General features: G+C 56.6%; 1 protein-coding gene across 3 annotated transcripts in view; it reads right to left on the bottom strand.

Moving 5' to 3' along the window:
* The window catches only part of RAB11FIP4 (RAB11 family interacting protein 4), a 120,752-nt gene that overhangs the window by 14,727 nt on the left and 80,624 nt on the right, over positions 1-25,401 (bottom strand). The window contains exon 1 of one of the 3 annotated variants that reach the window (XM_011288972.4): positions 20,042-20,280. The exons of 1 other annotated variant lie outside the window; for it this stretch is intronic. In XM_011288972.4, coding sequence (XP_011287274.1) covers positions 20,042-20,071 — 30 coding nt within the window. In that variant the 5' untranslated portion in view covers positions 20,072-20,280. Of the gene's footprint in view, positions 1-2,461; positions 2,658-20,041; positions 20,281-25,401 lie in introns of those variants that run through there. One more of the 3 variants, XM_045044143.1, reaches the window with a different exon arrangement.

The raw sequence follows: 25,401 nt of genomic DNA, 5'->3' as shown, positions 1-25,401 counted from the left end.
AGGCCAGGAGGTGGAGGTCACCCCACCTACCTCTGACCACCACACGCTCGGTTCCATCTATCGGTCATGCAACCCACGCTCCTAGAGTTTCAGTCTCACGTAGGGACAGATCAGTAATTATGAAGCCCAGGCATTCCACCTGCTGCAGCCCCCACGTGCTGCCCACTTCCGACCCACAGCAGGAGACTCCTTGGCTCAGCGCGTGGAAACTGGGAGAGACGCCAGGCAGGAGGGAGACGGCTCACCGAGGAGGGCCGTGCTCTGTTCCCTCACCTGCGAGCTTTCTGCCTTCCCAGCCACAAGGGCAGGGGAGGGTTGGCACTCGCTGGGAACGCCTGCCTTGTGGCTTACAGGAGTCCTCGGCCACTTCCGGTCCTCACAGCCCTAGGAGTTGGGTCTCCTTTCCCCTCTCATACGTGAGGTGACTTACCCGGGGCCCCGCCGGAGAGAGGGGCAGGGCAGGACTGGACCGGGAGCCGCCAGTGCCCATGCTGTCCTCATAGCCCCGTCAGCAGGGGTCCTGAGGAGGCTGCTGCCCACCGAGCAGAGGCTTGAGGCAGGCAGGGCACCAAGCAGAGACCGGGAGCCATGCTCCTCAGGCGTCCGGCTTGGCCTCTGGCTAACTCATGTTTGTCCCCTTGGACACGGAGATACAGAGGTCCAGTTTCTGCCAGGCACTCTGCCCAGAGGCACCCAACTCACCACACGGAAGTGCGGACCACGGCCTCCTCCCACCTGATGTCCCGGAGCAACATCCCCCTCCTGACAGCTGGGCCAAGAGAAAAGAGGGGCCTGTCTCAGCCACAGGTGGGGCAGGAGGCGGCTTGGAGGCCCCCACAGAGGTCACTCCCTCCCAATAAGGCCACCACTTCCTCAGGCATAGTTTTACCCTCTGATCGAGCAGAGTCCACATCTGTCTGGCCTTCTGCACTTGTCGAAGGATCTGGTCTGTCTCCCACACATACCCCCGTCCGGCTCGGACGACAGCCCCGGGAGAGCTCCAGGAGGTGCAGAGGGCAGGGATCGAGGGTTTATAGGCTTAGCCTGACGCATGGGGAAGGTGAGGCTCAGCGAGCGAGGGGGGCTGCCCTGGAGCTTCCCCGCTGCAGGAGGCCCCGCTGTGACCCGAAGCCAGGCTCCTGACATGCCACGTCAGGGCCCTCAGCCACCCCTCGCTACACGCGCTCTCTCAACATGCCAGCCTTGTAAAATCAGCTGCCTCCCCACGCTGACACCTTTTCACTGTTTGCCCAAGGCAAGTTACGATTTCTAGAACCTCAAAACCATTTCTAGTAGCTTTCTTCTAGATTCAAGTAACACAAAGACAAGCTCTCAGAAAAGCTATACCCTGGTTGGTCTGGGACAGCACTGGTTTGGCATCTGTCCCGGACAAAAGGGGCCGTGTCATCCCTGCTACTCCCCTGGGAACATCCTGACCCTGCTCCCATTCCTCTGGGCCCTCTGGGGAAGGGCTAGGTATAGCACCGGGCCTGGGAGGGGTGCCCCTGGAAGTGGGGACAGCCTGCTCTGATCCCGAACCCCTCAGGAAGAGAGGCAAAGCGGGAGCAGGTGCTAGAAGGTGTAACCCCTCACTGGCTTGGAGACTAGGCAGTATGCCCTCCTCAAGAAGCTGGGTCTGGGGATTTACCCCAAACCAGGGGTTTCTGGAGAGATCGGAGAGGCCGGAGGCTGGGAAAACACGCCCTAGGCAGCTGCTTTGGCAGGGCAGGTCGGTATCACCAGTGTCCCCCTCCGCATCCCCACCCCGTCTCCAGCTGGGACTGGATGCAGCTGGCCCCTGGCTGGACGTGGGAGCCGGGAGGCACCCAGCCTGCCTGTGGGGCCCCTCTCCAGTGGCAGCAGCAGGCCCTAAAGTCACCCCTTCCTCTGTGGGAAGTCGGCCCAGGCCGAATTCAACAGCTGGTGAAAAGGACCGACGGCGGGAGAGGGCATCCCCGCCTCAGAGGGGCCTCCGGTGCCCACCGTCCACACTTCCAGAAGGCGGCGCGGCAGGGCCTGGACACGATGACGTCGTTTGGTCCTGCCCGTCACCCACCCGGCCCTCAGGGGATGCTCCCTCCAAGCCACACACATCACTACTCCATTCTCCTGGCGGCTAGTGCACGGAGGGCACGGGCCCGAGAGGCCCCACTCCACACTCCCTGTAAGAAGGGACCCTATGGTAGTAACCGTGGGGATGAGAGCACCCCAACAGGCGGCACCGCAGCGAGCACATGGCAGGCAATTAGCAAGTATTTGGGGAAACGAACTGCCCTGCAGAACGGTGAGCTGGGGAGAGCCCACCCATGGCGACCTCGAGGCGTGGGTGCCCATCCGACTTGGCCACTGGCCGGCCGTGTGACCCTGGAGAAGGTGTTCGACCTCTGAGCCTCATCTACAGACGGGTAGAAATGCCTGCCCGGCAGGATCGCCATAGAGAACGCAGAACGATGCCTCGTACCTCACGGGTGCCGGGATCGTGGCGAAGAAGAGAGCGGGCAGAGTGGCACTGGGAGCGAGCTCTGGAGGTGCACCGACTGGGTTCAAATCTCGGCTCCACCACTAAGCTCTGCAACCTTAGGTTTACTTCTCGGTGCCTCGGTTTCCTCGTCTACTGACGGAGTTCACGATGATCAGGAAATGAGTTAGGACGTGTGCTCGGCACACACGGAAGATGATCAACAAATCTGAGCTATTCTGGTTGAGAGGAGACAAGCAGGGGTGCCCCTGTTGGCCCGTGCAGCCCCAGGAGCCTATCGCTTTGACCCCCAGGGGCACACTGAATGGAGGCAGGCTGGGTTCGGCTTCTGGAAGCCTGAGCTGCAGGTGCCTCTTTCTTTCTGCGCCCTCCCTCCCACCCCCAGGGCCATCTTCTGTGTATGCTCTTGGAAGGTCTCTCTGCACATTAATTACATGCTTTAACACGCGTTAGGATGAGACACGGCGCAGGCGAGGGAGTCCAGGAGGCTGGGGCACATCCACCCCCAGCCCCGGCAGTGGCTCTGCTCGCCAGGCAGTAACTTAGAGCCAAAGAACAGCTCCGTGGGGACAGGGCTGGGTAAAAATAGCTTGAGCGGGCACCTCCCAGCTTCCCTCGCAGCCAGGCACCAGCGGGCACACGTGGAACCCCACCGCAGGAAGGCACTGGGCGGGGGGTGGACACAAACCAAGCCTCGTGCAGTGGGGCTGGGCCGGGCATGAAATCCCTCCTCATAATCCCAGCCAGCCCACGGCCCGGGAAGTGACAGGCCTGCTCGAGCTCTCGCTGGGCCCCACAGGCAAAAGATTAAGGAGCCAACTTGTAGATGCCGATGCCCCCAGGTCCAGAGGGAAGGGGTGGGCTTACCTGGACCGGGATCCCCTACCCCCCACTGCGGCTCAGCCACCCATCAGGCATGGCAGCAGCAGAGATTAGTAAGCAATCCAGGCTGTGCCCACCTCCTGCCTGTGGCTGCCAACGCCCGCACTGAAGCCAGGCCTGGCTCTGCCGGAGGGAGGCCGGTGCTCATCAGCGGCTGATAAGATTCTGGCTCAACAAAGGGTTACTCAGATGCCAGTCAAGGGGCAAGGGTGGGAATAGAGGGGGAGGGGAGTATCCACGCAGCAAGGCTGGTGCCTAAGCCTCAACTTCTGAACAGAAATAACGGCTCAGATACGAGGCCCCAGCTCATCCCCAACAAGGTCAAGGGCAGGCATGGGGGCACCAGGCCACCAGGCTATTAGAGTTCATTTATCACCCTTCTTGGCCAGCCCTGGGGACTGACTGCATACTGTCAGATAAAAGCTCTGTAGCCCAAGCTGCCCACACAGGTGGGGGAGGCCAAAGCCAAGAAGACAGGACAGACCGCCATGTCCCCATTCCCAGGGGCCAGATCAGAGAGTGGCCAGGAACCATCCCTCTGTAGTGGTGGCAGCCAAGGCAGCTTTCAGGCTCTCTCCTCCCGGCCAGGGGCCCCTGGATCCACCTCCGGAACCCTCCTACCACCAGCAGCTCCAGACCAGCTCTCAACTGGGCTGGCCACTCCTGGCACAGGAGCCTTCAGGGGCAGATCTCAGCGTAGACCTTCCAAAAACTACTTTAACCTAACACGGACCTGCAGATCCAAGAAGGGGACAAGAGTGACAACTGGGGCTTCCTCGGGAGCTCATCTGTCTCAAGTGGGAAATGCTAAGAGGGTCTGATTCTCACATCAGCCCCTCGAGGGAGGGTCTAAGTCACCCAGCTTTACGGATAGAGAGACTGGGGCTCTCAGGCAGACTTGGTTCAGTCCCGGATCTGACCCCCCACTGGCTGTGGAACCTCAGGCTGGTACTGAGAAGAGAAAGAGAAAGTCATGCCCAAGTTTCTCAAGAACTCACATGCCATTTGCATGAAGCAAAGGCAGTCAGATAGGGAGTTCTCTACTGCACACGCCAACACAGCAGAAGGGGCATGGAAGCCCATGTGGCCCTCTTTTCCATTTCTTAAAAAAATGTTTTATTTATTTTTGAGAGAGAGAGAGAGAGCGCGCATGCACACACGAGTGGGGAGGGGCAGAGAGAGAGAGGGAGACACAGAATCGGAAGCAGGCTCCAGGCCCTGAGCTGTCAGCACAGAGCCCGACACGGGGCTCGAACTCACAGATCGTGAGATCGTGACCTGAGCCGAAGTCGGACGCTTAACCGACTGAGCCACCCAGGCGCCCCTCTTTTTGATGTTTTTAATTGTAACCCTTGAGCTGTCTCTCTTCCCAATCTCACACCTTCTCCCCACAACCAACGCTACTGCTAAGGTACTGTCACAGGAGTGCAAGAGAAAGAGAGGGCATGAGGTAGCTCCCAGAAAAATTCAGAAGCAAAGAGGTCTGATAGCCCCCTGGCAGCTAGATTAAGACCAGGGGTAAGCAAATTTCCTGCAGGGTGGCCAAGCAGAGGGATTGAGCATTAAGGGATCTGGTGTTGCCCCAGGAAGGGGCCAGGAAGGAGGGTCTAAAGCAGACCCTGGCAGCGTCCATCCAGGCACCGGCCAGGGTGTTTGGTCTCCTGGCCCGCATGTCCAGCCTGTCCCAAGGGCTGTGGGGTCCAACATAGCTGGCACCAGAGCTTGAGATCATTCAACGTCCATTCAGACCTTCTAACCAGCTCCCCGTGTCCAAGCTCACCCACCACCCTTCTGATCATAGCGAACATCCAGGAGCCTGCCGAGCACGGGGAGAGAAGGACTGCCCAAGTTCACTGCCAGAGCGCGCTTCTCACTATAAATGAAGCAGCTGGCGTTCTGGCTCTGCGTGTCCACCTAGGGACAATCTGTGGGCATGGGTGGCCCTTGAGTCCCAGCGGCGAGGGAAGGGCCAACGAGATCTGGTTTTCAGACGTGTTTAGGCTTTGGGCCAGACTGGGGACCCTGCTGGAAAGGCTCCTCACAGTGAGGTGATGCACTCCACCAGAGACACTCCAAGCCCTCTTTCCCCACCCTGCCACTTCCAACCCAATCACACGTTGGAGCACGTCAAATGTTAGCGGTTAAAGAATAAAAACGTATTACTACAAAATCTAATGGAGAAAAAAAGGTTATAAAAAAAAATGCTGGGGGCATCTGGGTGGCTCAGTCAACTGAGCATCCGACTTCGGCTCAGGTCACGATCTCACGGGGGTTCACGAGCTCAAGCCCCACTTCGGGCTCTCTGCTGTCAGCGTGCAGCCTGCTTTGCATCCTCGGTCTCCCTCTCTCTCTCTCTCTCTGTCCCTCCCCCACTTGCCCTCTGTCTGTCTCTCAAAAATAAATAAACATACAAAAAAAAAAAAAAAGAAGAAAGCTTAAGTCATCTGAAAGGAAGGAAAAGAAAGGAGGAAAAGAAAGACCAAAGCTGTTAACCATGGCGATGCATTAAATGAAAATGGGATACAGCATACTATTAAAAGACAAATACTGCCAGACTCGATAAAAACAACAGCTATGTGCCACTTACAAGACACAAATTTAAACATCAGAACGCAGGCCAAAAGCAAAAGAAGGAAAAGGCGTCTGGGTGGTTCCGTCCCTGGAGCGTGCAACTCGTGATCTCGGGGTCGTGAGTTCCAGCCCCACGTTGGGTGCAGAGCTTACTTTTAAAGAAAGAAATAAATGAATGAATAAAGCTGGAGATTTTAATTCATCTCTCTCGGTAACTGATGGAGCAGGCAAACAAAAGAACGAGAAGGGAGACAGAAGATGTGAACCACACCAACTAGACCTGACGCAAACAGCACACTGTACCCAACAACCGCAGGAAAAAAACCCACTAGGTCGAAGGTTGATGAGGAATGGGATGCTTGCACAGCACCGAAGAGTCACCCACCAGATTACCACCACACACCGCTCCCCTCCCCATCATCTCTGTCATGGAGAAAGTAGGCTATTGTCACTTTAACGCAGGGATCAAACCTCGCATCACTGATTGGGAACACTCAGACGCTGGCCTCCTGATGTGATACAAGAGGAAGGACGCAGCCTCACCGCTCACGTAGTCTTAACAAAACACTCCATTCTAATCGGGCCTGAAGATCTAACCTTTACTAAACAGGAAGATGTAGGATAGAGGAACAAGTTACACAGCACTACAGAGAAAAACAGCAGGCAGACAGGATGTGGCAACTTCTACAAGACAGCTAGCTGGCCTGATCGTCTCAAAAAGTGAATGTCCTAAAGAAGAGAACAGGGATTTTCTGAGATCAGTGGTACTTAGGCTTTAATGTACATCAGAATTGTGTGTACGTGTGTGTGTGGGGGTGGGGGGGGCGGTTATGGTGGTGATGAATTGCTAACTCGGGCTGAATCAGAGTTTCTCATTCAGTAGGCCTGGGTCTGCATTTCCATAGACTGAAACAGGTTTTTGTAAAAAGTGCATTTCTAACACGTTCTCGGGTGATGCTGCTGGTCCCAGGACCACCCTGAGAGGACCACTGTTTTAGATTTATCAAGAGACAGAAAAACTAAATGCTAGCCTTGATTAGATCCCAGTTCAAACAAGCAAACACCCACCTAGCTACAAAGGACCTATTGGGGTCAAAATGGAAGCTAGGGTAGGGACTGCATATTGGGTGATATTCGGGAATCATGCTTGCTAATTATGCTTGCTAAGGAGAAATACCCCTGCGTTTTGATAACGCGTTGCCTAATTTCCTTTCAAGTGGTTTCAGGGGGGCGGGGAAGTTACACACAGGGATAAAGCAAATGTGGTGGCAGCACTGGTGAGTAACTGGGGCATGCAAATCCTCACTGGGACGGTCTTCCTTCCCGTCCTGCTCCATGATGCTCCATCCTGCTTGCAGGGGCTGACTGGGGCACCGTGGAGGTCCTCTTGCGTGGCCGATGGAGTCACGGCCTTTGGAGGGGCCATAAGGTGGGCTCTGGAACCTTGGGGGCTGAGAGGGGGTGCCGGGGACCCCTGCAGAAGGCTGCTTCAGGCAAGACCTTGGGGAGTTCTGCAGGTTTGGAGGCCCCACCCTCCAAAGATAAGATCAGTTCTCACAGGTCTTATTTTTTTCAGGAGGTCGGCAGAAAGAAACGTACATAAAACACGAAAGACGGTTGCCCCAGACTTGCTGAACTGGTTAAGGAAAAGTGTAAAATCTCTGACACAGTTAGCTATTTAAAAGGAAGATGAAAAAGTGAAGCCATAAAGAATGCTGTATCCTAGAGGCAGAGGCAGCAGCAACAGGGAGCCCAGTGAACCGACAGAACCTCAAGGGTCAAAACCCCACGAGAATAAGAACTGGAAGAGGAACAGTCTGGGTTCCAAATGATCAGATCAGGAGGCAACGGTGGCTCAGGCTCTAGAACGTAAACCAGGAGTCAGAACACTGGAACCTTTTCTGAATACGGCACTTGGCCAAGAGCCACCCCGACAGGCCCATTGGCAGCAGTGGGCCTTTGCCCACAGGCAGAGCTGCCTCCCATCCCCTCCACGCAGGGCTCTCTCCCCGCATGCCAGGCTCTGCTCACACTCTTCTCCCTCCTCCCCCTGCAGGACAGTTCCAGAGAACCTTTCTGTTATGGGCTGAACTGTGTCCCATCACCCCCCAAATTCACATGGTGTAGTCCCAACCCCAGTACCTTAGAGTGTGACTGCATTTGGACAGAGGATCTTTAAAAACATAATTATGGGGGGGCGCCTGGGTGGCGCAGTCGGTTAAGCGTCCGACTTCAGCCAGGTCACGATCTCGCAGTCCGTGAGTTCGATCCCCGCGTCGGGCTCTGGGCAGATGGCTCAGAGCCTGGAGCCTGTTTCTGAATCTGTGTCTCCCTCTCTCTCTGCCCCTCGCCCGTTCATGCTCTGTCTCTCTCTGTCCCAAAAATAAATAAACGTTGAAAAAAAAAAGTTTAAAAAAAAATAAATAAATAAATAAAAACATAATTATGGGGCACCTGGGTGGCTCAGTCGGTTAAGCATCCGACTTCGGCTCAGGTCACGATCTCTTGGTTCATGGGTTCGAGCCCCGCATCGGGCTCCGTGCCGACAGCTCAGAGCCTGGAGCCTGCTTCGGATTCTGTGTCTCCCTCTCTCTCTGCTCCTCCCCCACTCATGCTCTGTCTCTCTCTTGCTCTCTCTCAAAAATAAACATTAAAAAAAATTAAAAAGGTAATTATATTAAAATGAGGTCATAAGGGAGGGCCCTAATTCAATCTGACCGGTGTCCTTAGGAGGAGGAGGAGGAGGAAGACATTAGGACACACGGACACCCATGCCCACAGGGACCACGTGAAGACACAGGGAGAAGACAGTCACCTGCAAGCCAAGGAGAGAGGCCTCAGAAGAAACCAGGCCTGCCGACACCTTGGTCTCGAACTTGAACGTTAGCCTCCAGAACTGTGAGAAAATTAATTTCAGCTGTCTACACCAGCCAGTCTGTGGCACTTTGTTGTTCTGGCGGCCCTGGTAGACGAACGCCCCTTCCTTTCCCGCTCGGAAGCCTGCACGGAAACCCCCCAGCTCCACCTGGGTTTGTCAGCCCCCTTCCCACCCTGATAATAATGGCAAAGTCCTCCTCGGTCAGTTCAGCTCAACCTCTACAGAGAGCTACTGGGCCTCTAGAACCTCAACAAGAGACTTGGGGTCTCTGCTCAAAAGAAATGTTAGCAGTATCTCAAAATGATGGTGAGAGAGAAGCCATTTCTAAAGAGACTAGATTTTGCTGACACCGAAGTTTGGTGGATCTAGAATTACCAGGATGATGTTTTGTAAACATCATAAGCGTGTGTGTGTGTGTGTGTGTGTGTGTGTGTGTATACATACATATACATGTATATATGTATAAAACAGTCTAAATAAATTATTTGTTTCTTGTGTTCTCTGAATAGTAATATTTCAATTTTAAAGGAAAGCGTATGTGCAATCCAGCCAGAGACATTTGAAACCGCTAAGGGAATTTTTGTTTACTCAGAACTGTATTTAGTGTGGTTATAGTACAAATGTAAAAGTTATTTTACCTAAAAAAGTGAATGGTTGGGGCGCCTGGGTGGCGCAGTCGGTTAAGCGTCCGACTTCAGCCAGGTCACAATCTCGCGGTCCTTGAGTTCGAGCCCTGCGTCAGGCTCTGGGCCGATGGCTCGGAGCCTGGAGCCTGTTTCCGATTCTGTGTCTCCCTCTCTCTCTGCCCCTCCCCCGTTCATGCTCTGTCTCTCTCTGTCCCAAAAATAAATAAACGTTGAAAAAAAAATAAAAAAAAAAAAGTGAATGGTTAACAAGGGAAGAGATCAGCAGTTAGCCCTGGAACCACGGGCACGTGCCAGTGTCTGATCCTGGGGCAGGCCACCTCTGTGGCCAGGAGCACCCACTAACTGAGCAAGGTATTACCAGTTTCTCCATGCCAGACAGTATTTCTGGTTACTTGAAACTCAGAGCAGACTCCTTCCCCTCAACTGTGGTCGGTTTGGGAAGGGGGGCCCCTACCACTCCTGGGACACGTGGGCACCTTGGCTCCGACACCAGCCTCCCTCAGGCCTGGTCAGGACTGGAGCTCCCCTCCCGCTTTGAGGCTGGCCGTCCAGGGTCAGGGATGGCGACCGAGGGGCCAGGCGGACACTGTGGCTGAAATCTGGCCAAGTGACCCATCTCTAAGCAAAAACCACAGGGGAGGTGGCCCCAGGGTGAACTGCTCCTGGAGGGACCAGGCCCTTGATGGGATGTGACCGTCCTAACAGAGCCCCGGGTCCCAGATCTGAGTGCCCAGTGAACGTAACTCCTGAACAAAAAGGATTCAGGGGCCACCTGGTCTACCTCCGCCCCCAACCAGAGCTGACAGTCTTGATTTTCAAGCGAGAACGTGGGCTTCAGAGGCAAACTGTTGGGGATTAGGAAAACAAAACTTAATTGCTTCCACATCTGGAAACCAAATCCGGCAGCCAGCCCCAAGAATTCCAGGCACGTCAGCTGATGGAGAAGCTGCAGGTCAAGGGAGGGGCTTCCTGTGAGCGGAGTCCCCCCACACGCACCTACCCGAATCCACAAGACAGGTCCACGTCGTGTGGCCAGGTGGGAGAAAGGAAAGGAAGGGGCCACACAGGAGCACCTACCAGGCGGCATCTACTGTGTGCTATACCGAGGTGGTCTCGTTTTCTTCTCCCCAAATCTCTGCGAGTAAACACGGTCTCCTCCTTACAGGTAAGGACCCGGGGTCCAGAGCGTTGAATTGACCTTCCCCCAAAGTTTTTCTCTCCAGCCCTGTTGTCATGCAGGATAGAGCCACGTGAACCCGAAACAGGAACCCCCGGACATCAATCACCCCATCTGAATTCTCAGAAAAGACTTCCCAAGCCCCCCCGGGAAGCGTCAGCTCCCACCCAGCCACGGGCCCTGCTGCTCAGGAAGCCACAGCCAGGTGTCGAGCAACCCAAATGTCAAAGGCGAATTAACAGGCTGCAAGTTGAAAGGGGCGCACATCAAGGGTTCTCCTGGCTCTTTGAACAGGCAGCTATTTTGGGCTACAAATTATAGCTTTTAAAGATGTGGCTGTTTGAAGTGAGGGCTTAATGACTCACACAGTCAAGAGTTTGTGGGGGCTCGCTTTGGGGGCTCCATGTTTTACCATCACGATAAGAGCGTAAAGAGGGGCTTGGGATGGGCCAGCAGTGGCCCAGGTCAGCTCTCCTGCCTCTCACAGTCCACCAGGCGGACCGAGCCATATTCCTTCATGGGACGCCCTCAAACGAGGGGACGTGAACTTCCCAGGGAGAGGCCATGATCCTTCTGCTCCAAGGAGAGCACATCTGAACAGAGCTGACCAACAGGCCAGAGCTGGGCAGGTCCCTACCTCATCCCCTTCTTTGCACAGAAAGCTTCAGGTTTGCAGGGCGTCTGGGTGGCTCAGTCGGTTAAGTATCTGACTTCGGCTCAGGTCATGATCTCACAGTTTGTGGGTTCGAGCCCCGTGTCGGGCTCTGTGCTGACAGCTCAGAGCCTGGAGCCTGCTTCGGATTCTGTGTCTCCCTTTCTCTCTGCCCCTCCCCTGCTTAAGCTCGCTCGCTCTCTCTCTCTCTCTCTCAAAATAAATATTATATTAAAAAAAAAAAAAAGCCTCAGATTTGCAAGGCCAAGCAGAGTGCCAGCATTTACCCACAGCTAATGGCCAGAGCTTCCGGGGCAGACAGACTGGGATCAGGCAGGCCATGGACGAGGCAACTCTTTCACACACCCCCCCTCCAAGCCCCCTGCCAGAGCCTCTATTTTTATGACCTTTGGGCACCTCCCATCACACTAGAACCCCAGCAGTGCTCCCAGCAGGCCCCAGTCAGATGCTCCCTGTCCTCTGCCTCTGCCAGGTCCAGCTCCCCAGGCCGGAGGTCCCAGGGCTGCCATCTCACACAGGCACCAGAGCGCAGCTTGGGGGCGCCACGGGCCAGGCAGGTGGAGCCGGTTGAGGTCCCTTCCCGGGCTCTCCCGCAGTAGGAACAGGTAAGGGCTCTGGGTCCAGCCACAAGCCATAGCCTGGGGCGCAGAGGGCAAGAGGTCCCCAGGGCGAGTACGAGGCCACCGATGGTCCATGAACTTGGGCCCTGTCAAAGCGCCCATGAGCTCCCCAATGGCCACAAGACCAGGCCCTGTCTCAGACAGGCACACGTAGTCAGTCCCGTCCGGATGGTCTCAGCCTCCCCTCCCTTGTCCCCCAAGCTCCTGCCCAACGTTATCACCACCCCCGCGCTTTGACACGTGCTGCTCCTCGTGCCTGAAACACAGTTTCTCCCCATGCCACAAAGGCCCGTCCCTAAAGAAGCCCCCCGTCAGAAAGTCACTGCACCCGGGAGGCCCATCCTTCCCCTCCCAGCCCACAGCTGAACTCCTGGGGCCCTCCAGGCATCGCTGGGCATGAACCTCGGGCCCCTTCTCTGTCCCCGTGACTCTCTCCCCAGGACACGGGGCGAGGCGACTGTACCCTACCCAGCGAGGAAATCTTTCCACCCCAGCCTTGGCACAAGAACCCATAGATTGCCCCTGTCCCCAGCCAGGAGCCGTGTGGTAGCCTTGCTCCCTGGGCAGGAGGCTGCATCCCAAAGGGGCCACCACGCCAGCTGCTGCAGGCTCTCTGTAGGAAAGGCTGCGCCCGGACCCCGGCCCGGTTTCTCGTGGGGCTGGGTAATTCTCACACCGCTCGCCGCGCGCCAAGGACAGACGCCCACCCTCGTGTCAGGGCCACGTACGACCTCATCTGACACCATACACGATACTGAGCGAGTCGGCCGCTGGCTTCCGTCGGGATCTCAGGAGGGAGAGAGGCAGAGAGACCTCCGACGAGAACACGGCTTGAAAGCGCCGCCTTCCTGGGGAGTCTCCGTCCGGCCAGCATCCCTCGCCAAGGCCCTGCTCAGGGCCGCCCACTTCCGGCTGGGTGTCCCCACGTGGCCTCAGCCAATGCCTCAAACTCGGCCCGCTGCTCTCTCAGCGAGCGGCCCACCGCATCGACCTCACCCCCCGAAGGCGCGGAGGTCCCGACCACCGGCCCCATTCCTTCCCCGAGGCCAGCCACGCTGCCCGACACATCCTGCTCACCCGGGCCCCTGCGCCTCCACCCCTGCAGTTCCCGGCCCCAAGCTCCTCCGTCTGTCTCAGGGCGTGCACCCCAAGGAGACAGAAGGTGGTCTTAAACAGTCGAGGGAGACCAGGAAAGAACACCTTCCTTAAGCACCTAGCACGTGCCAGGTGTTTTTGTGCATCAGCCACCATAGAGAGGAGAACACTCGGGCTCAGAGAAGTTGGGTAACCTGCAAAAGGTCACAGAGCCGGCAGGGCTGGGATGTGGACAAGGTCTGACCTGGATGCAGCAAGAAGGGTATAGACAACAGGTTGAACCTTGCAGGCCACGGGCCCAGGGGTCAGCAAGGCTAAAGAATGTGGGCTTCAGCTCCGCCCCCACAGCCCACTAGGCCCCGGACCCCTGTCAGCTGAGGTTCCTAGGGCCCATGCCACCCTGGCCATGAGGCAGAGCCCCCTCCCCTTTCCCTACGCAGGGAGCTTCAGAGAGGCTACATGTGGGAAGATTTTACAGGAAGGGAGAGGGGAGAGATGGGGAAGAAAATTGCTAAAGGGAAACACACGTGAAAATGAAAACTCGGGCACAGTGGGAGGAGGAGGGAAGGAAGGAAAAGGTGATGTTCGAGGATTATAAACGGAGTCAAGAAGCCCAGATAAATTATACCCCCCTCCCTCTGCTACCTTGGGAAGGCCAGTAACTCACTCTCTGTCTTCACCTCCCTCTCAATCGAGCTGGAATGGGATGGCGTGACCTTAGAGGATACCCAGCAAGAGAGAAACGGAGAAAGAGGCCTCACGCCCAACCATGACAACTGTACCGCCACGACCCGCATTCGATAGGGGAAGAACTTGAGGCTCAGAGAGGTCGCTCTACTTGCCCCAGGTCACACAGCTCGTGCGCGGTAAAGCCGGAACCTGAGCCCTGGTCTGCCTGGTGTCCAACCTCGTCCCCTTGAATCACATCACAGGGAGTGTCCCCTCACACAACCTTCCCCCCACTACAAGGTGGCTCTACTCCCCTCCCCGAAGAAACTGGGCAAATCACACAAGTTATCTAGAGGTTCCTTAGTTTCTGTGCTTCCTTAAATCCCAGAGGCCTTCGATTTTTAAGACGCGCTATTATTCCGAGTACACCAGGAAAGAAACGGTGCTGCCAGAAAGGACAACACGCCAGCGAATGTACGACACACGCCAACCAAAGATGTTAAAACGTGGGGGGAGAAAGTGTCTGAGAGTCTGTAGAATACGGTGTGAGTGGGGAATGGGGACTCGGTCACTGGTCTTTAGACTGCGTGTGACACGAAGGGGAGAGGACATCTCCACGCACGCACGTGCACTCACTCACGCACACCCGGCTGCTATGGGACCCTTCTCTGCTGGTAAGCGACGCAGTCTGGCAGGTAAGCCCCGCCTGTCAACAGGAACCCTTGTTTCGCCAGGAGTACGTCGCAGTGGCAGGCAGAGGCCGTCCTGACCACCACGCGCCCGACAGCAGGCCCGGCCAGCCTCACCTCCGTGGAGCGGCCCACCTCTCGGCGGCCAGGCCCGGTGAACAGGTAGGCTCGCCCCTTGGAAAACCACCAAGGGCAGTCACCCGATGCGGCACGTGGCTGCACAGTCCACACCTTTCTGGCCCCTCTCCTGCCCTCCTGGGGCCTTGTAGGCAGAGGCTGGGGGCTGGTGGCGGCATGGGGGCACACCGCCCCAAGCTGGCTCCCCGGCCGGGCACAGGCGGACAGACGGGTAGGCCCCGGGCTGCAGGTGAAGGGGTGAGGGGTGAGGGGTGGGCCACACCCCAGCACAGCAGGCAGGGCACGACAGGAAGGACCAGGTAGAGCCCCGCACCACGCCCCAGGGAGACGCCTGTCACCTGTCACCTCAGCACACGCTTTGCATAGCATTCACAGACTGCCACCGCCAGTCACTTCGCTCCGGCCCCAGGGTCCGCACCTACAGAGGCTGAGTGGGGCTATTTAAAAGACACAGGGACTGTTGCTCCTCCCATCAAGGCCTTCGGATAGCAGAGTTTCTTCTCTACCGCTTTCCTGTCTCTGCAAGAAATCCCACGAGGTGCTAAGGTTATCAGTCACAAGGATCCAACCAATAGAACTAAAAATAACAACTCACTCACACGCCAGGCACGGTTTTCGTACATTTACGCGCCTCACCCTCGTCTTGCACAGGAGGAACGGGAGGCGCAGAGAGAGGACAAACGGTTCGCCCAAGATTCCTGGCAGGGGCAGGATTTGAACGCAGGCCGCCTGACTCCGGAGCCCAGCCTCCGGGGCACCACAGCACCCTGCCTCTCTAGCTGGCTCACCACCCACCAGGTGCCAACCAACCAAGTGTCCAAAACCGCTCTGGGCCTCTTAGGTGGCAGGGGCCCAGTTTCTCTTCGCCATCGCCCTACGGAGGCTCAGAGAGGGGAGGCAGCTTGCCTGGAGTCCCAGAGCGAGCAAGCCGCAGAGCCAGGGTCTCAACAGAGAGCAAAGAAATGTTCTTCCACTTGAAGAAACCAGGCCCTGGGTGGCTGAGCATGAGAGGAAGGCACCGGTGTTTTGAGGTGGGTATTTCTCCCAGGAAAACCAGCAAGGAAAATCCTACTCCTGTGCGCTCTCCTGTCTGAAGAGAGAGACAGAAGTTCGGTGCAGGGCAGACCTCGCCCACCAACCCCACTCAATGACCCTCTTACCCCCAAGTCTGCTGCAGACCACACTGGCTACTGGAAACGCAGGTTCCCTTTCCACGCAGTTAGGCTTGCAGAGAGCGGCGGGGCGGGGACAGATGACTAAGAGACAGAGAGCTCCCTCCCACTCTCCCACACTCCAGTTCTGTTCGGGCCTTCCTCTTTTTGGTCCCTTAAAAGAGAAAGGCTCCCAGGAGCAGGGCCACAGCTATTAATAATAACTGCCACAGAGTTTTGTTTTCATTTGAATCATGTTTACATCGCTGGGAAAGAACCCACTTGTCTGGGAAGACGAAACAGGTTGAATCAATGAAGGGTATGGCCGACAGTCGGAAAACTTCCCGTTTCTTGAAGGAAGTCAAGAAGTGGGGTTCGAAACGTTGGTGTTACTAGTACCAGCCGGCCAGCAGGAGCTGGGGCCAGAGGTCACGCAGACCCCACAGCTCTGGATCTCCACCCAGACCTCCCGGTTGTCCACTTCCTCCCTGTACACACACACACACACACACACACACACACACTCTCTCTCTCTCTCTCTCTCTCTCTCTCTCTCTCTCTCTCTCTCTCTCTCTCTCTCTTTTGGGGACCCAGGCTGGACAGAGCTTAGTCCCAAAGGTGCTGCCCAGGTATGTGAGCGCCTTTGCTAGGCTTCTTAGGAGACCAGGGCACAGAACTGGAAGTGAAGGAAGGCTTGGGCACCCTGGGGCCCGGGGAGGTCGGGAGCCCAGGGAGATGCCTGGGGCTGGCCAGAGCATGGGTCTTGGGCACTGGACTTGCTACACTCCCACTAGTGTGGACCCATGGGCACAGGGAGACGGCCCCAGCTCTGCCTGCTCACGCACCGCCGTGCACAGGTCACCCAGGCAGTTGCGCTCGTAAGATCTGTGTGGTGGGAATAACATCTGGCAAGAAGGGTTTCCGCATTCACGGGGACAGGCTTCTCTGACCTGACCCCGCCTGGGGGCAGGAAAGTCCACGGCAGCGATGGCCACATGCAGACACTTCTCCTCAAGAAATGCCTCGGTGCCCAGACCCGTCAACAGCAAGGGTTTGGAGAGAGCAGAGCAACGAAATGTGTTTTGTGCCTGTGGATTTCTACTCTCAACTGTGCTGTTCATCTCGTGGGGCCTGGGCGCTCCCTCGGCAGCATGATATGCCCCCAGTCTGAACATGTGCCGCCTGCCCCTGCCCGGCTCCCTCTCCAATCGCAGCAGCCTCCCTGCACTTCCGCGGACGCACCTCGCCAGCCGTGGTCCTACCTCAGGGCCTTTGCAGGTACTGCTCCCGCTGCGTGAACGTCTTCTGTCAAGCCGCCACTTCTCAGCAAGGACTTCTCTGCTCATTCTGTTTAAGTACACAACGCCCACTGCCCGGCTTTCTCTCCTGCCACGCCACACGCTGCACATTCTACCTGCTTGACGGCCATCACGTGAGCTCCTTGAAGGCAGGGACTGTTGCTGTCATTTGCTGCCATATCTCCAGCGCCCAGCACAGAGTCTAGCACAAATCAGAGGCTCAAGCATTTGACAGATGAACTGCCTGTGCCGGGCAGTGTGCTGGGTGGGGGCTGGGCAAACAGAAAGGGGGAAGGGCCTGTGCCCCGGAATGCCGTCTGAGAGAGGAGACTACCACACCGCATCGGGGAGATGTGATCATACAACGTCCAGGGAGACGCAAGGTGGGCCCGACAAATCACATGGCCGTCTCGTTGTGCCCAGCTGGCCACGGGGCAGGACTGCCCGTTAATCCATCTGGGAGCCCAGGCAGGAGGAAGACACAAGCAGCCCTCCTCCTTGGAACGGCCAGTGTTTTGATGCCATCAATGCCTCGTTACTGAGTCGAGAGCCAACAGAGCAGACCCAGAAGAAAACAGAGCCCAACCCCAGGGACTCTCCATGCCAGGCAAAGCCAAGGCACGGTGCCCCACTGCCAACTCCAGGCAGCAGGCAGACCAGATAAAGATGCGTCCTGCTGAGCTCTGTTCCAGGAGACCGAGCACAGAGCCAAAGAGTGGGCACCCTCCGTCCAGGCTGTCCCTCCCCCATCCGAGGTCCTGAGATGCCTGCCTTCCAGGAATCGCTCACCTGGTATTTTATTGGGAACCTTTCTCCCTCCTCCCTACCCACAGCTAAAATATATACACAGAAGTGAAATGGTGAGCGAGATCAGTTGTGAAACATCCCTTGGCATAACATGGCACCTCAGAAGAGGGACAGCCAGCCCTAGGAAAGGAAGTCTCTAGCCACCTAGAGGGAGAGGGGGAGAATGCGGGAAGGTGAAAGCCAGGAGGGCTTCAGGTGAACAGCTGAAGGGAAAGCCCAGGACATGGGGCAGCTGGTCCCACCAAGTAGGAAGGGGGCTAGTAGGCTATGAAGGGGCCAGTGTGCTTGGGGCGGGGAGGGGCACAGTGCTCTGAAAAGACGGAAGGATGGGGGAGCAGGGGGGGGGCAGTCGGCAAGACCTCAAGCTGCAGCCCAGGGCCTCCCCAAGGCAGGCTGCTCCAGGCCTCCTGATTTCTGGTCTTTTCTTCCCTTACTTGACTAAAAGTCCTTCTCAAGGACAGGCTCTAGGTAGTCTCTCCTGCTGGTCTTCCTTGGGGCAAAGGTCACACCTCCAGGCCTGTTCACCAGGCCTGGCTAGTCAGGTCCCTGCCCCAGGCAGCCTTATCTCTCTGCTGGCCTTAGTCAACCACCCCTCCCCCTCCACTAAAGCCCAGGGTCCCCCAAACAACAAAGCTGGTCCCCAGAAGGCATTCTCCGAACTGTGATATCTACCCACGAGTGCCAAGTCCTTCCTGGGCCTTCCCCCATTCCTCCAGGCCACACACCCCTCCCAGTGAAGTCACAGGAACCTCAGAGACAACCCAGATCAATGTGCCTGAGGGCTCAGGGGAGTTGGACAGGTAACAATTCCACCCAGGTTTTCAGTCTCCTAGAGCCTGCAAACACCTTAGGGACAGGGAAGTGTCCCTGTGTAACAGCCCCTGGGCACATAAGCAGCATTTCATGAATGCCAGCTCAGCAGGGTTAAGGTTTGGGCCAGTCTATCTGGGTAAGCTGGTGCCTGGCTTATTGCAAGACCCCCGTCAATGGCAATGACCCAAGGACTCCACCAAGGCTGAGCTGGATAGTTACAGAGACTCTTACAGCAAAGGTCTGATATACACATAATTGGTAACCTCCCCCTGAGACTCCCTTCTCCCTAACCTGGTAGCTACGTTTCATCAGGGGAAGGACCTGGAGATGCCCCAGGGGATGTGCCCACACCACCCCTTTCCCTGGAACCCAAACAATTAGCACCTGCCACCACCAAGGGAGGAGAGGTGAACCATCAGAAACCATCCCAGGGGTTTGTCAAAACCAGAAATGAGGGCGGAGTGCAGGAATCCAGCCCCCTAACAATCCTTTGAGGAGGAGGCCTATAAATAAGTCAGACAAGGAACACTGACTGGCATATCTGTCAGGGTGAGTGATGTGTCACCTACAGCCATCTGTGGGAGAACGGGGCTGGGGAGAGGGACAAATGGTGGAAGAGGTACACTGGAGGCTGTGCAAGGATGAGAAGGAATAAAGTCCAGGGCTGAGTAGGGACCAGGTTCCTATAGCACAGACATGGTTCTCCAGAGGCTGCTCGCCAAGGCCTCAGAGCCGCCTGTGGCCCGCAGAGAAGCGGCTGTGACAACAGCCAACTACTACCTGGGCCGACCGCAGGCTTTCGGGGCCGGAGGGCAAAGAGCTGGGAGTCCGCAAATACCTCCGGCCTGGGCGACGTCACGGCTGCGAAGGGGCAGGGCCCTGGTCCCAAACCCCCGAACGAGGCTGGCTCTCCCTCTTGCCGGGCCGAGCCCCTCGGAGAGGCGAGGGAACCCGGGCACAGGCGCCGTGCAGCCGCCGAAGAGCTATGGAAAAACTTCGCCGGCGCACAGCCCCCTGCGGGACTCGGCGGAGCCAAGGGCAGAGAGCTGGAACAACACCGGTCCCGGAGGAGCAGGCGCGCTGGGAGCGGAGGTGGGACGCGGAGGCGCCTGGCTCACTAGATCCCCCTAAAAACACTTTTGGAAACTGCGCCGAAGAAGCGGCCCCTTCTCCCCGGGCCCGGGGGCTAGCCCTGCCCACCACCGCACCTGGGAGCCCGCAGAGGACCCGGAGGGGACAGCGGCTTCTCTTCCGTGGCCCAGCGAGCGAGGACGCAGGTAACCCGACCTCCCCGGCCAGGGCCGAGAGGGCGGATACTCCCGGGGCGGGAGCGGGCGCCTGGGCTGCGGGCGAAGTTCCGCGCTCTGGCAACTTCCCTGGCCCCGGGACGGCGGGCCGGGCCAGGTGCGCGCCGCCGGAGCCCCGCGAGCCCGAGCCCCTCGGCCGCCGCTTACCTGGCCCCCGGAGGCGGGCGGGGTGCGCATCCCCCGTCCGGCGGCGAGTCGGTGCGCTGCGGAGGGGCAAGGAGCGGGCGGGCGCTGGTCGGCGGGGCGGCCGAGAACGCGGCGGGCAGCGCGAGGAGCGCAGGGACGATCCCCGCCGCTCCGTGGCCGCTCGCTCGCTTTCGGCTCCAGTTGAAGGCGCCGGCCCCGCCCCCACCCGCGCCCGTTGCCGGGAGACCCGCGTGGGCCGAAGGGCTCTTTGTATCAAAGCTGCCGTGACATCACGAGGCGCCCGGGCCCGGGGATCGTAGGGGCGGGGCCTCGCGCCGGGGGCGGGGCCGGAGGAGGAAGCCGGGTCTGGGAACCCGAGCCGCGGGGGGCGGGGCCCAGGTAACCCCGCCCCCTAAGGTAGGGGCAGGTGGCAGCCGCGGCGCGGACCAATGGCCGCGCGGGCTCGGGCGGGCCCAAGCTCCCCACCCGGGAGGGCGCCTGTGGAGGTGGGGCTCGCCCGGGCCCGCCCGAGCCCGCGTCGCAAGGTTACCGCCGCCCAGGTTTGCGCGGCCCGGACCCTGGGATTCCAGGAGACCGCTTCTGTAAGTTCACACGCCTGCCTGGCGGGCGCCGTCGCTGCCGCTGCCCTGCCCAGGCCACTCTCACTGTTTGCGGTCACCGTCCTGTGAGATTCCCGGCTAGCGCTTCCGCGCTCACATTTGCGGACCCGAAGGAAGCCCTGCCAAACTCCCAGCCCCCTCGCGCACTACCACCACCATCAGCCCGCGACCGGTGACTCCCAAATTGATTCTCATCCCGAATCGCACTCACAACTTTCCCGATCTTCGTTGTAAAGTCAAAAGTTGTCTTTATAACCAGCCCAGGAATAAAGAACCAAACGGCAACACGAACTAAGAACAAAAAAGGAAGTATCCCCATATTCAATCCTAGTAAATACAATTTAAGTAAAAAATGTGCCTCCCTCATAACTCCTCACTATGCTCTGGATTAAAGAAAGCAAAAATGTAAAGCGGCAAATATTGCAAAAGTTTCTCTTCAATTCGATGTTACTTGTGCAACTGGGGGTAGGGAGTGGGGGATTCATCTTCCTAATTGTCTGTCCCAGGCTAACATGAAGGCCCTTTTGCCTTCCCTGAGTCCTCACTGAACAACACGGTGGCACTGTCGGCAGCTGGGTGCTTTGGTCCAGCTCCAGCACCAACACACACACACACACACACACACACACACACACACACACACACACACACAGAGCTTTTCAGCTTTCCTGCCCCCTTCTCTCTGGCTTTTTGCTCTCAACTTCCTTCTCGCCAATCTCTCTCCTGCAAATAAATTGCCAGCTGCCTCTCTGTCTACCAGGGGCCTGTCTCTGAGGCAAAGCACCCCACCGAGGCTCCCCAGACCTACAAGGGACTCTCCAAAAGGGACAGCATTAGCTAGAGGAGGGCCTCCTGGCAAGGGCTTTGTGTGAGGGGAGGCTGGAGCAGTGGGGGTGAGGTGGAAACTCGACCACCGCTGGCCCTCTCCTCCTCGCTTATGCCTGGCAGTTCAGAGATCTCTGTGCGGGAGCTCCAGACTGTTTCTCACTCTTGTTTGTGTCCACCCCGACAGTCCCTAACACGCAGAAGGACCGCGGTGTATCATAAAGAACTCTGGCTTTGGAATCACACAGACCTGGGTTTGAATCCTGTTTGCCAGCTGTGAGTCCTAGGACCAATCTTTCTGAGACTCAGTGTCCTCATTTATAAAATGGGAGTGGTACAATCTGCCTCATGAGTTGTTGGGCCCCCTGGCGGGGGTCCACTTAATTTTAGGTGCTCATCAAAGGTATGGTGCATGGAGAAGCCCACGCACCCTAAGCTTTTCTGGGTCCTAGCTCTCGTCCAGCAAAGGTCAGTGAAGAAACGCAGACCTTGTCAAGTACCCCGCCCCCGTCCTCCTTAGGGGTAGCCTGATTGACATTTCCAAGAGCTCTGTGGAGGGAGCAGTGCTAGTGGTCCCTCTTGATTTTTTCCCCAAAGGTGATGGGGTAGGGAGAGCATCTCCAAGTATCTGTCCTGAAAAGCAGTGTGACAGAGAGGAGGGTCACCAGATGCTGGCATTGAGCGCTTGGGAGTCTGAAGCCTGCCTGGGTCTACACCTTACCACGGGGCAGTCATTTAATGTTTCTGAGCCCCAGTGTAGAATGGAAACACAACCTCTCCTCTTTCAGTTGTGAGGTTTGAATGAAGTGAGAAAATAATAGTTCGATGCCTCCCGTGCTGCAGGCATTCAACAAATGGTGGCTTCTAGTTATTCCCAGCAGCACGAATAAGCCCCAGTCTGACTCAATGATTCGGCACATGAGCTCCAGAGCCAGAACCAAGGGTCCCGTCTTGGCTTTCCCACCTTATACAGGGACAGCGGGAAGAGCCTAAGCAAGGTTAATTCCCAGTGTCTCAGTTTCCTCGCCTGCAAATTGGAGATAATAGCAGCATGTATTTCAGGATTATCGTGAGGATTGAAATAATCAGGACCCACATAATACTCAGAACAGGCCTGGCGCATAACAGGTGCTCCATAAACAGCAGCCATTTTCAATTACCATATGACTAGAGACCGGGAAAAAGTGAGGTGAGGCTTAGAAGCTGAAGCAGCTTGAGGGATGATTTAGAACCCTGACTTTTGGGAGACGCCCTGACAACTTCCACAGGGTTTGGGGAAGCAGTGATGATTTGGGGGCTGGGGAGGAAGGCTGGCTGTCTTCTGAAATGGGATGTGGAAACTGCGGGCTCCAGCCCAGGCTAGGGCTCCCAGAGGACTCAGTGTTCTCCGTTCAAATGGGGGCTGGGAGAGAATTATTAGGGAAATATAGTCCTCCCCACCCTGAGCACAGCCCCACCTCTGGGGCTGGGGCCAAAGAGGGTCTTGAGTTAGCTACCCTGGTTCCTTAGCATAGCTGTGTTGAAGATGTTATAGAGTCAAAGCACTTTAAGCTAGGAAGGCTCTCGGGATAAATATCTAACATACTCTTCTCCCATTTTATGGATGGGAAGGTAGAGGCTCAGAGAAGGATGGGAATTTGTCCAAAGCCACACAATGAGGTATCAGATCAGCAGGGACTAAAACTTCCCATGCAGAGCCCTGGCCGTACCATCAGGGGTTGGGGAGTGATGGAGAATGATGGCGAGTGATGGAGAGTGATGGCGAGTGATGGGCAGTTAACTCCTACGCAGAGCTCACCAGGCGCTGTGAGTCTCCTAAGTGGTCTGACTTGCTATTTCAGAAGAACCATCTCATTAAAAACAGAAACCCTCTCTCAGGGAACGTATCCGACGATGATTTGCAGAGGGCAGGTCACTCTGATTAATTCTTTTCATGTCGTGGCACTGCTTCTGCCATTGTTGATATGACACGACTCGCATGAGGTTGAATGCCAACGCCAGACAGAAGCGGACAGAATGTTGACAAGCAGGAGTTACTGGCCTCCAGAAACTGATGGGGGTGGAAAACACGTGTTCACTTGGGTGGGCCAGGTGAAGGGAGAGAATACACTAAGTCCTGTCTGTACCACAGCTATCGGTCTACCTTTGTCTACTTCTGCTGTCACCAGGCAGGAGTTAGCTCATCATCAGATGGTGTAGAGAGGCAACGTTTTGTACATGTCTGGGGCCATATGGAGGGACCGGCTGAATATATATGGCATAATTATAACAAGAAAAGAGCTCTCTGAACATTACCCAGTGTTGACATTAGCCAAGCAAATGATGCCAACCAACATCAGCCAAGGGAACAAACAAGGAAACAGCTACGCAAATGATACCAGAACTGAAAAAAGCATTAGAGCACCGGGTCCAGTGGTTCTCAAGCTTGGTTCCTCGGAACCTGTGGGTTTTTCTGGAGATTCTGCCAAGGGGCTGGGGGGGGGGGGGCGGCGAGGGGCTCCAGGTGAGCAACAAGAAGAGCTCCGCGTCCATCTGCTTTACGAATAGACTTCCACGTGAGATTTCATGCGAACAAAGAGTTCCGTGGTTTTACATTTGTTTCAAATCACTAACTAGTCTGATATAACCGTTCATTTCCCGAACAGGGGAACAAGCCTCAGAGGCAGAAGATAGCTTCTCTCCTCACCATTTCAGTCATTAGCAGAGCCAGGATTAGAGCTGGATCTCACGACTCTCTGTGTAGTGCTAAGACGGACATCTGTCACCAACCACAACCGTCAGCATCGGTCAAACCTGGTCATACATGCTGGACATTACTTCTGCCCAAACAGCTCCACCAGCTACTTGGTGTGGAAAAGCCCTCTGGGTAGCCAGCTCAGACTCCACCACAAACACCTGTCTTCTCTCCCCTCCTCTTTATTTTTTTAATGTTTATTTTTTATTTATTTTTGAGAGACAGAGTCCCGCGGGGGAGGGGCAGAGGGAGGGAGACACAGAATCGGAAGCAGGCTCCAGGCTCTGCGCTGTCAGCACAGAGCCCGACGTGGGGCTCGAACCCATGACCCAGGAGGTCATGACCTGAGCTGAAGTCGGACACTTAACCAACCAACTGAGCCACCCAGGGGCACCATTCCTCTCCTCTTTAGATGGCCTTTGAAATGGTCAGAAAGCATCAGCCCCAACCGGTAAGTCTCAGCTCGTCATTCCAGAGGACAAATTCAACCTTTTGATGACGTAAGCAGTGGCTTTGGAAAGAGAAGCAGGCAGAACCCTGGGATTGCACAAGTCTCGTAACCCCAAAGGAAAGTTGTTCCCCATCTCCCATTTAGAAACAACAGGAGGGACCCATGACTCTGAGAGCCCCTTCACTCTGGCCAGGGGGCCTGCACTGCGTCTGGGAAGTGGAGGACATCTGGGACCACTCCTTCCTCTGGAAAGATCCGGTTTGGACGGCACGTTGCTAAGGTCCCTTCCCATTCTACGACCCTGGGCTAGCCCGGGAGCAGATCTTGGACCCAGGCTCACGCCTTGGATACGGGAGTCCCTTTCCACTGGAAAAGAGCTCAGTGCTGGTGACTGTCCAGGATTCCCGCCGCGCTCTGCCCCAGGCCTGTTTTTCCTCACAATGTCCTGTTGGACGCTATGCGAACAGGGCGGGACGGGGTCTTACCGACTCGCCCCAGCTCAGTGTTCAGAGAGGCCAAGCTCTATTTTTGTCAACCTGGGCACTTGTGAACAATGGGTTTTCTTACTCATGCAAACCCTATAGGAGGGGCAGATGGTGAGAAAACCCGGGTTTCCTCTGACTCATTTGACCGTCGAAGAGGAGGAGATGGCAGGGGAGGAGGAAGTCAGACAAGGTCTTCTTTGACTTGGATTGGGTGAGCGCAAGGGGTAGAAACGTCTCCTTCCTTCACTCTTGGTAACAGTCAGGTG

Source organism: Felis catus, chromosome E1 (assembly GCF_018350175.1).
Source record: "Felis catus isolate Fca126 chromosome E1, F.catus_Fca126_mat1.0, whole genome shotgun sequence".
Lineage (NCBI taxonomy): Eukaryota > Metazoa > Chordata > Mammalia > Carnivora > Felidae > Felis > Felis catus.
This window is presented reverse-complemented; position numbering and strand designations above follow the sequence as displayed.